This window comes from Cimex lectularius, unplaced genomic scaffold (genome assembly GCF_000648675.2).
Source record: "Cimex lectularius strain Harlan isolate CLEC.00 unplaced genomic scaffold, Clec_2.1 scaffold2, whole genome shotgun sequence".
Classification (NCBI taxonomy): Eukaryota; Metazoa; Arthropoda; class Insecta; order Hemiptera; family Cimicidae; genus Cimex; species Cimex lectularius.
The window spans coordinates 3,933,754-3,945,888 of record NW_019394219.1 but is presented as its reverse complement, the minus strand read 5'-3'; the positions used below and the strand labels follow the sequence as shown (position 1 = coordinate 3,945,888).

The following is a 12,135-nucleotide window of genomic DNA, read 5'->3' as shown; positions in this document are numbered from 1 at the left end:
ATAAATATGTTACTTTTAAAGAAGTTGATTGTTTATCAAACAATATTTCTATACTGGCTTTTTTCATCTTTATTGATTTGTTTTCCTATAAAGGACAAATTTAATACGAAATCAAAAGTATGTAAAATTAGCATATCTTTGACTTACTCCTATTTTTGTACAAGCCCGTTCTAAACTAAACATTAACGAATATTTTGCTTCAGCCAAGCATTATTAAGTATTCTAGTATTAAGTATTAAGACTCATACTGCTGACTTGGAATGAATTCTTCTTCATTGTGTTCTCTATTCGTTAATAGACGTTGGTCATCATGATCGCAACGCGCACTTTGTCAATAGACAAAAGCCTTTGAAAGGGTCTGGAATCGGGGTGGACTGTGGAAGCTCAAGATATCTGACCTCATATCTGACCAACCATTTCTACCACCCCGGTCAGCCAGGGAACATCTTTTTTGACTACTATCCTGTTAAGGCTGGAGTCCCACGGGATATCCGTGGTCCCATCCTTTATTCAACATATACTGATGACCTCCCTACTCATCCCGACACGACATTCGCACTTTGCAGAAGGTACTGCTATCCTATCCCCCAATAAACATCCCGTCTTATTACTACCACCCCACAGGCTCATCTATTCAACATAGAGCCTTGGCTGAAAAAGTGGTGGGTAGCATTTTTTTTATAAAAAAGTAAATGTTGACAAAAGTCAAAACATAACTTTTTCCTCCGACATAGAATAATGCCACCACATCATATACCTTTTTTCTACAGTTAACTACATCGCTACTCGGACTATATATTGACGAAAGACTAACTTGCAATCCACATACATGACTAAAAACGCAAGAACTGACTAGACGTTACAAAACACTCTCACGACTTCTAGATAAAGATCAAAACTGACGCATAATAACAAAAAAACTGATAGATATATACGAGACGATAATAAAGCCCATTTGGATGTACGGCGCTGAACTGTGGGGTTCAACCAAACATTAGAACTAACGTACATCCAGATGTCCTGATCCAATGTACCTCCAAAAATTAGTAAACGCTCCCTTCTGCGAATCCACATTGACCAGAAAATTCCTTCTGTGAAAGATGTCATTAAATCCCGATACATTAAAATTCCACAAATCCCTTTCATTACACCCCAATCCCTTAATTTAAAAGCTTAACATCCTACTATCCCTAGCATTCCCCCCAGGAGATTAAAGGGCACTGGCCTCTCGCCCTGTCGAAAGGAGACGTACTCCCTAGTAGAAGTGTCACCACAGAGTGATTCTTCGTACCCAGAGCGAGATTTTGTTTAGTTTTATTTTAACTTTGTACTATCAACAATTTTGCTTTAACATACAAAAATAAATACTGTTGTCGAAAAGAATAATTGCATTATGTTTTTTTTTTATTTTTTTTACTTTTTATTTTAACTTTTAATCTCTGATTTGTACTTTTATATTATTTATAATTTATTACCTAGTTGGCCTTATTTTGATATAATTGTCATTAATAATATTCACCAATTTATTCATTTTTTGTGATATTATTTAGTTTTAATAGCGAATATTAAATATGCATTATTTTATAGCCCTATTTTGGGATCTGGGATCACAAGTTTTTTCCCTTTGTAATATGAGAAAACACACAACTATGTTTTTCGTAAGGTCAAATGTATTTGAAATAATAAATTTAATTTTAGAAAAATTATTTTGCATTTTCACATATCTAAATTATCAAAATGCATAGCATAGTTACTTTAAGACAGAATTACTGGTTCTTTTTTGTTATATTATACCAGGCAACGTTCAGATTAGCATTTTGTGCATCTAATTTTATTATCAATAAAGCTTATAATCTATGAGGTTTCGTGGTCCGATTTACCAAATAAATTATTTTCAATTAATTAATCTTTAATTAGTTGAAAAGTTTATAATGCTGACCGATATAGTGACGACGATATACGTTTTGTCTTCATTGTTGACGTCTCGCATATTTAAACTTCATATTTTGACTGATACGTACTAATTTTGACATTGAAAATTCAATCAATATGAAAGTAACACGAACAGAATCATTTTATTTTGTAAATATTTTAACTTAATGAATAAATGATTATTTGGAGATCGTGAGGTGCGGTCTGGTGTGAAGTAGGTTTTAGAAAAACATTTTCTTTATCGTGCCAACGTTTCGAGCTTTATTGAGATCATCTTCAGGGCTCAAAGTGTTTGTTTTCTGTGTAAATATGTCATTCTTATGTGTCGTGTTGAGAGTGCCCAATGAATCATATAATTAATGAATAAACCATAAAGAAGATATTCTAAGATTCATTCAGAAACGTGAGTTCTTATTTATTTTCCAAGCTTGTTTTGAAATATTCAAATATCGTAATAAATATCACGTGAATCATTAAAATTAATCTCTCCTTCTGGAAAAATATTTTCGCAATTTTTCAGCTTTTAAAAAGATTGTTATGAAAGAAAGGAGTCTTCAAAAATGAAGATTTGAAGCAACAAAACTTTACTTATTGTTTCTCTTGAATGTTTGGTCATGTAATAAATGAACCATGAAGTAGTGTAGTTGGGTATTATTAGTACTTTAGGCTATTTGAGTGAATTTAAGAAATCTGGAAAAGGCAGGCTTCGAACTGTCAAATGGCTGGAATATTTGTCAATGTACTAATCCAAATGTATCGTTGCACAAGAGAAATCAAGTAACTTTGTTCAGCTCTAAACGTTTGAACTTACCCAAAGTGAGGCATGATCCGAAAATTTAGCGTAATCAGAAGGAGCGAGATCGTGTTGTTATGAGATTTGTTGGATATGGAAGTAGAGCATAATTAAATTAAGTGTAGTCTTTAAAATGAAGACTTGTTTGGTGGGTTGAAACAAACTGTCTTTTATTTCTTTTTCAATTTGAGTATTTTTTGTTGAGTTGAAGTTGATCAGAATAAAGTTTCAAAATAACCTCAGAACCACCAGAAATCAACTTAAATTTAATCACCGATTCGAAATTTCAAGCACACAATACTTTTCTGGGAAGAACTGTAAACCCAGGCTTAGAAAATTTCTTTAGTGTGGGGTTGGTCGAAATAGATCCAATATTCATCGATATTTATGGTTTCCACAAAAATCTGAAAGTTTTGAAAAGAGACAAAGCGTGTCAATGTTGCATTGCAGAAATGAAAAATCCTGGATAGAGGGATTAGAGAATCACGTAGAAGCCATCGACAAAACATGAGAATTACTTTATGATCAACTGTGATGAGGCTAACTCAGTTATAGTTGAAGTTGATCATTTTCTCTTCATCAAAAAGTAAATTTAATCTTTTATATTTTAAGGAAATAAAAATCATTAATTCTCCTACTGCATTAGTGGTAAGATGAATGGCCAGATGAAACGTTCCACGACACGATATTTGGATGACAATTTTCTGGTGGAATAGGGGAAAATATGTCATTTAATGAACATGAAACATTTTATTGGGCTATATCACGCTAACAGATCCAATTCAGGGTAATGTCATCCCTTTCTTCTACCGTTCTTTCGAACGATCCAATCTATTCTGACGTTAATTTAAATAAATGCAACCTGGATCGATTATTTTCTAAAAGGTGGGTTTAATTCAAAGATTAATTGTTTGGTCTTTCCTTTCTTTTTCTTTTTGGGACAATCAGCCGATATCTAAAGGTCACAGGTGGGTGAAAAGCTGATAGTGTACAATACAAATTCGACGATGGACCTAAACAATTGAACGTTGAATCTATTTGTCATTAAGCCCAGACTTAGCTGCTTGTGTCAAACTTAAGTAAATTAATATTCCACGGAAAACATATTAAGAAAACTGACTTATTAAATATATTGTTTTATTTTCATTTTAAACAATCCGACTTGATTTATGTTAAAGCCACCCCTTCTAAAGGCTAAGATGTACAATACTTGACCAATCAGCTTACATTTTATTTTTATTCTGTTTAGAATGAACAAGCTGAAGAAAAGAAGGGAAGTGCGGCAGAAGGAGATAACTAGAAGGATTCACCTCGAGGAGGCCTACGGACATCTTAAGCAACAAGTTCCAAACTTGGCGTTAGCTTCATTCAATCTCGTAAGCTTGACAATGAAAAAAATTTTACTGGCGTTTTTCTATTTGAAAATATTTCATTTAGAACCAAATAATTGCAAAATAAGCAAGCAGCAAAAGATAGATTTTCCTCCTTATCTTTACTACATGCAAGGCAATGGACGTAGGATCACCGATTTTAATTAAACTTTTCTCGTGATGCTAGGTCAAAAAATATTAGACTCGGTACCAAGCTATTTTTTCCAATTGGTCAACAAGCCAATACAAAGTGAAGCTTCGCACTCGCATTTGTTCTCATAGAATAACATTAAACCATGGAATCTAATCCCTCCTTACATCGATTTTTAATTTACCTAACCAATAATAAGTAATAAAAGACTTGGGTCGATGGCGGAATATTTATAAAAGTACCCCATCGACCCCAAACAGATTAGTTTGTTATTGTATGCACGTCGGTGGAGGAATAATGAGTACTCTATCTACCAAATAGAATGAATGCAATGTATATAAGTGTAAATGTATTTATTTGTGTGAATGCGTATTGCGTGTGTGTTGTAATATTTCGCATTCGGAGCTGAAATGACAAAACTGTCGGAATTGTTGAAAATATGAATAATAACCTTTCGTTCAGCTCATATCAACAACTTTTAAATTTTATATCATTAGGAATGAGAAAAATAACGATGAATATAAATTTTTGAAAAACTAAAAAAAAAATCTTCAAAGGTTTTGCCTTCCTTCCCCAATTTTTTACAAAAATCACAAATTAAAAACGATTCCACCGATCCACAGACATGTTTTCAGGAATTTGGAATTGGAACTCTATAGCATACAAATAAAGGCACAAACGTGGTCTCCGTAATTACATCAAAACCGTAGATATAACATAAAAGGTTTGAAGAGGTTTTGTTAATTTTATCCATATTTGTTCACTTATAATGGCATAAAAACTACAGATTGTTGATATAGGCTGTAAAAAAACAAACGCAGCTTTCCAACGGTTTTAATAACGTGGATGTTGGACAAATTCCACATGAGTTATCAATTTTATAAGTGGAGCACAGGACATCAGAGAGAAAAAAAGGCCCAAAAATGTCTTCTTTTTTTTTTAATATACAAATTCATTTTTACGGGCTTTTAAACGTTTTCAAAAAAATTTTTCTGCCTACTTTTCTGCAAGTCGCTTCTGGTCTTTGTAATTTTTGTAAATCTAATCTCATTTAATACGATCCTGCTCATTATTTTCTTATCCTAGGTAAAAAAAATCGACGGGTGGAGTACATTATGAAACAACATATGTAACTCAACATGAACCCACACATGCATGAATGTATAGATTAAGTGACTCGTACAGTCAATTAATCCAGTAAGCACATTATTCTTATTCATGGACCAAAAATAGCACTTTTTGTAAGTCGAAATATCAAAATGCAACTTTGAATATCACAATGGGTTTATTTGAATTATTCGCGTGTTTTCTGGACGTTTGAGAACAACGGGGTAACAAATCAATTTAAAATATACAACGGGCCAAATGGGAACACGAGTTGCTCGTCCGTTTTTCCTATCTGATGACGCGATGAATAAATTGCACCGGTTATTAGTCTGCGTCCAGAAAAAAAATCAAATATATAAAAATATATAGCGTTATAATTGGACTTCTGTTTAACATTCGTTAATGGATTCGTTTTCCCCCAGCTGCGGCCGGTTTAGTCTTCTTTTAAAGACGCACGATTGATTATTGATTAAACTTGAAGTCAAGTTGATCTTGTTAATCAACTCGATAAAAGTTTTCCGGTTGAAAAGTCATGTTTTGTTCGACTATTGCGGTCGACAGAAAGAGGTCGTAAAGTGGTAAATTAACTGTTTGAACTTATATTGGAAACATGTTTCAAAACCTTTTCCAAACAAGTCGAAAATGTGGAAATAAGATCAGGAAAAATAAAGCTTGGGTTCAAGTGAAAGTTGTATTTCGTTAATCCCATTTAATTTCATCTTGATGGCTTCGAAGTTTTCAGCCCTAAACGTCTTCATTTTGTACAACTTTGGCACATTTTATTTATGTGTTTCTATTGAAATTGGAACGATATCGGTACTGCTCAAAAATGAATAGGGATATTGCCAATTTTGTAGTATTTACTTTTTCTAGCATTTTTGTTATAATTTGCATTAAAATTTATTAGAAATTATTGTTTTTTACTAGACGAAAATTTAATTAAGGGATTTTGAAAAATAACAAACTAAAAGGTTTTAATTCCATGATTTTGTTTAGTGGACACACAATGTTTTTAAACAATTAACGTGATTGAGGCCTAGAGATAATGTGCGAAGGGGCAGATGAGAATTCCCAGGTTTTCTAAACATAGATGAAGAATTGTGCCTCTATGAGGTCTGGCATTGTCATCCAGAAATCGAAAATCCTTGCCAATGAAATCCCTGGTTTGAGCGATGTATTCCTTGAAAATTTCTTGGACATGACGGACTGCGGTGAGTTTGCCTTCAACAATGTGGAGTCCAGTTCGTCCTCCTAAATCCCAACGCCTCCTCCAAACTGCATTGAAGGGAGCACGACCTGGGGCATTGTACGAATTCCCTGTTATCGGTAGACTCTTCGGCGCCAGGTATCACTATACAGACCGAAACGTGACTCAGCAGTAAACAAATGAGCATTCCAATTGGTGTGGTTCTAGGCGCTAGCTGCACCATATTCTCCTGAGTTGCTGGTGGCGAGCTGTTGTTGCAGGTCGTCTCAAAGGGGCTTACGACATGAAGCCAACTTCCCACAAACGATTATGAATCGTTTGCGCTGATAAAGGCCTTGCCAAAACAACTTGTACTTCATTTCGGATCTGGCGAGCACTATGGAAAGGGTTCCGTCTAGCAACTATGACAATATTTCTGTCCTCCCTTAGCGATATCCAAATGCCGGTGACCTCGATGACTCATTCTCACAATAACATTGCGAACTTCTGGTGCAAGATGATGTCTCTACATGTTTACTATTCTTAAGTAAATCCGTTATTAAAATGAGGATTAACAGTTCTTTTTTTTTTGGTTTGTATTTTCTATTGTGTTTTATCCTACAAGAATATCTCTATTCATTTTTGAGCAGTTTAGGTAGTCTGCAGTCCGCCGACCCTTGATTGGAACTGGATTAAGTTTTTGTACATAAGAAATACAGCGGTGGTATGGCTAAACATGTTTCAACTTTTAAATTTAATCGTATAATCTTGAAAATCTCAATCATTACTCGCCTTGAGGATGTCAATAAATTTGACGAAACGTCGACATATCCAAAAACGTAGTTTTCTCCTGTTTTCCACGTCTACCTGACCTAGCATCCCAACCTTCAAAAGAGAACTTAGTCGAAGTAGCAAATTCTGCACGAAATTTTGCCGTACATGTACTTCAATAATGTCAAGGCTTATTTAATTAGCCCCGGCCTACAACCAGCACTTTTATTTTATTAAAACAATATGAAGAAGTCGCATCAATCAAAATAATGGGGCTGGAAAAAGCTGAGAAGATAATTGCGTCGTGAAACTACTGGAAGAAGACATGGACTGTTTTCTCCAATAATTATCTAAATATCTTTCCAATTTCAATAGAAACTTATAATCAAAACGTGCAATATTAGTACAAAATAAAGATATTTAGGGATATCTATAAAGCCACCAAACCTAAATACTGAAGCTGTTAGATGATGAACCCGGCATCCATCTCCAGCTGTTATTAAACCCAACCCATCCAAATTGCACAAAATAGGCTAAAACAGCCTCGCTCTTCCCATTAATTTACTAATCAGTAATATTCAAATTATTAACTTTTCAATTTAACTTGAGTTTTACCTACCAATTGATTCTGTTCTGTACAATTTGATTTTTGTGTTCCGGATTTCGTAAATGAAGTTAAAAATAACTTAAAACAACCTATGGTTTTTTTCATTGTGATATCCCCCCCCTCCATCATCTAATTAGGAATGGACTAGCTATTTTATTTTAAATACTTGAATGAGAGGGGTCCGCCCTGGATTTTGTTCTGTGAAAGGGGTCTGCTGGCTAAAAATTTTGGAAAGCCCTACTTTGGAATATTTCTTGATGGCGGTGATGAGGATACTGAAGGCTTCTGGCTTATTTTCCAAGTCCTTAGTTCAGTTCAATTGACTCGATCCTTCTTTTAAGATCTAGTAAGTTATGGACTGCCATTGCTGCAATTCATTTTCCCTGGTCTCTTTGGTACCCTAGTTTATGTCTACAATGGGGGTTGCTTCCATACCAAGATAATATGAGTGACAGTTTCTTCCTCCTCATTGCACCTACAAATAGGGTTATCATTGAATACATCCATGTTGCATAGAGGAACAAATTCCAAATAATGGTATGCCTGATTCAATTGGAAGAGATTTGTCCTTTTATTATCAATAAAAGTCTGTCGAAAAATAAGAATTTATGGCCCTGAATTATTGAATTAATATGATATATAATAAAATATTTCAATATCTTCAAATTAAAAACATCCCTAAACCCTAACAATAAATTTAATCACACCAATGCTGCATACTTCAAAACCATACTTTGTGATATGAAACAAAGTTTGGTAAATAAAGTGTATAACAACTATTTCTTTTAATATGGCACCTATTTAAGTAAAAATTTCTATTGAATATTTTTTACAATTTTCAATAGAAATTGTTACTTAAATAAGTGTATAGGTGGCACACTAAAAGAAATGGTTGTTATATACTTTATATATATCTTACAATAAAAAATAACTATACAGTTTGTTGGTTAAAAAATAAAAAAATAATAAAACAGGCGAAAATTTTCATGTTCCGGTCTTCAACAAATTAGTGACAAACTTATAATTATGTTGTGCAAGCAGATTGACTTGTTTAGATCGTCAGCATGGCAACAGAGCTGTGAAAAGTAACGCCTAAAAATACCTTTAGTTACCAAAAAAGGAATCAATCATGTAAGTAAAATTTTACTTTTCTTACTTTATAATGAAATTAGATTTTCCACCAGCCTTTAAAACAAAGTAGTCTTGACATTAAAGCTTCATAGTTATTATTGATTTTAGTTACAAATATCACACCTTAAAATTACCTTATTAACATTTTAAAATGGATAAAAGTTTTGGATTTTTTCCACCAATTTAGCATTTCAAATTTTAAAACATACAATCCATATTCTTACCTATATTTGTTTTATTTTGTGTCTATAATATTGATTATTAATTTAATCCTTACATGATAAAAAATATATTTTAAAAAAGAACACAAATAAATACTCAAAATTACTATAACAAGTATAAAATATTTTTACAAAAATTGTGAATAATCAAAATGGGTTAATAGGATTCAAGTGGCATCAAGGGTCACCAGGGACACAGAGGTGATGTCCTCGTTCCTTTTTATGGCCGAAGGTGGAGAGGATAAGGACACCAAGGAACAGGCATCACACGCTCATGCCCCACCCCCGCCAAAAGAGCCTCCTATCACCTCAGGACCGGCTCCACCTGGAGGTTCGCACGGTGTTTGGCAACTAAGCAAAGAGCTTAAGCTGAAGTCAAACAAAGCAAAGAAAATGGGCAGGACCCGCTACGAAGAATGTTACACTGACAAAGATAGGGCTGCAGCAGTCAACATGGGCTCGAGAGATATTAAGCAGTCTCTGAAAATGAAAAGGAAACAAGAGAAAAGCAAAGCTCTCCAGCTACCAGAGGAGACCGAACCAGGCGCACTGCTTGCACTTGCTGGATATGAAATGACTGCAAAAAGAACCGACATTGCTCTTTCTTTTATCAACAAGGCATTCATTTATTTCTTTTTAGAGGAAAACAAATATAAATTTATAAAGATGCAGTTTTTTATTGTTTTATTCAAAAATGCCTTTTGATTTAAAGTATTTTATGTATATATTAATTAACATGTTTCTTCAGGCTTTGGATTTGAACCCAGAAGATAAACAGGCTCTAGTAGCAAGAAGCAAATGTTACCTTCTACTTGGCGAAGCAAGAAAAGCTCTTCAAGATGCTGAAGCTGCACTTTCAATCGATGCTTCATTTATTAAAGGTACAATGAAAATACCTTTTTAATTTATTTGGCCATAAATTGATAAAAAGCTTTAACTGCAGACTTATTTTGCATTATCAACTATTTGTCATTTTAATTAAGTATTTATTCAGAGTTAATCAAGCAACTATTGGCTTTTCTTATTTTTGAATATAGGTTTATAGTTGTGCAAATGGTATTGTACACATAAAATCCTTTCTTAATTATTCAATTCAATTTATTTATATATTTCTAGCCTTATTCCAAAAAGCGGAGGCTTTGTACTATTTGGGTAACTTTGAACACAGTCTTATGTACTTTCACAGAGGACTTAGACTCAGGCCAGATATGGAGGGTTTCAGACTTGGTGTTCAAAAAGCTCAAGAAGCCATTGAAAATATTATTGGAAGTAAGTTGAAAATTGTAGATAGACAAAAAGACAAAAAAAATAATGATATCATACTACTCGGTTTAGGTAGAACTACAGGATTACTGGCTTCAACGGAGCAAATTACAAATATGCTGAAAGGTTACAAAACGGTCGAGGAACTTTATAAAACTGCCGTATTAGACTTGGGCAAGCCAACAACAGAGATCACTAAAGGAAAAAGTCAAAATAGCATTCAGGGAGGGCTCAAACTCAAGAAAAAGAACGTCGGGTTGAAAAAAGCTGAGAAGCACCTCCTAGGAGAGCTTTATGCTGATAAAGTTTATTTAGAAGAGTTACTCACAAAGAAACTAGGTATTTTATCTATTTTAACAACAAGTACATCATATTAATTGAAATTGATTAATGTATTTCAGATGTGATATCAATAAATCAAGATTTTGCTAATAATGATGTTGCGCTTCATGCCAAAGAAGGAATCGATTTTCTAACCACACGACAAGATTTCTGGCGTCAACAGAAGCCAAAGACATCAGCCCCAATAAAGTTCAAGAATGGCGAATCCAAGATTAGATAATTGAAACAGCTTGATTCAAATTAATTGTAAAATGTGATAGTTTAATAATAATAACAGCACACTAAATGAAAATGGTAAAACTGCTATATTTATTGTAAAATTTTCTCACAATAAACAAAAACAAGGTACAATGTAAATGTAATTAAAACTAATTAAGCAAAATATAAGATGTGATCAAATATTTTGTATAATTATTACACTTTCTCTGATAATACTGACAACTATTCTATTATGAAAAATGATTTTTTACTGCATTTTTTCTTTCTTTTTTTTAATATTGCACCAAAGCTAATTCATTAGATTAAGTAATAAATTATTATAAAAAGTAGACAAAAGGCCTAATCAGGTTTAATGGTAAACAAATATAAATAACAAATATAAGCGTAAACAATGTTAGTTTATAAATTATAAAACTGAATTGTGTGTGAATATATATAACATATACATATTTATAGAAAGATAGTTTAGAAATATCGCCTGAATTCATTGTTTAGAGTTTTACAGAAAAAATATGAATACTTTCAAATTAGTATCATACAACAAATTACCATTTTAAACAAACCAGTGCTGAAGATAACCAAATGCATTTGAGATACAATCCAAGAGAGATAAGACAAAACAGGATGAGAGAACACCAATCTACAGGCCAACGCTCTCGCAGACCTCAACACAATATCTTAAAAAATTAATAACTGGTTATGCCAGTCAGATCAAAAGATTTTGTATGTATGGGACAGAATGCATTTCTCAAAACTAAAACAATGACAACCCTCATCTGCGAAGAATTGTGTATAAAAATTAAAAAACAAAAAACAATGGCCATCTATGTGTGCTGTAATGTGTTGTCTAATAATAAGTGATGGAGCTCAAGCAGAAGCCCTCTGCATATCACATGGAGAAGTGCATTTTCTTTTTTCACTAAAAACTGGTCATCATACTCAAAAGTAGAAAGTATTCTTGCGTTGGTTTAAATTACACAATGTACACTTAAATTCAGATTATTTCCTCCCAACTTAACATTTACGTTTAGATGTTTGGTTC

At 33.2% G+C, this 12,135-nt stretch overlaps 1 protein-coding gene across 1 annotated transcript; it reads left to right on the top strand.

The window, feature by feature from the left end:
• Nucleotides 1-8,911: 8,911 nt before the first annotated feature.
• On the top strand, nucleotides 8,912-11,246 carry LOC106666753 (tetratricopeptide repeat protein 25-like). Its single transcript, XM_014394161.2, has 6 exons — nucleotides 8,912-9,048; nucleotides 9,434-9,887; nucleotides 10,018-10,150; nucleotides 10,386-10,538; nucleotides 10,605-10,871; nucleotides 10,934-11,246. Coding segments are annotated over exons 1-6 (1,170 nt in total). The 5' UTR covers nucleotides 8,912-9,046; the 3' UTR covers nucleotides 11,095-11,246.
• The last annotated feature ends 889 nt before the right edge of the window (nucleotides 11,247-12,135 follow it).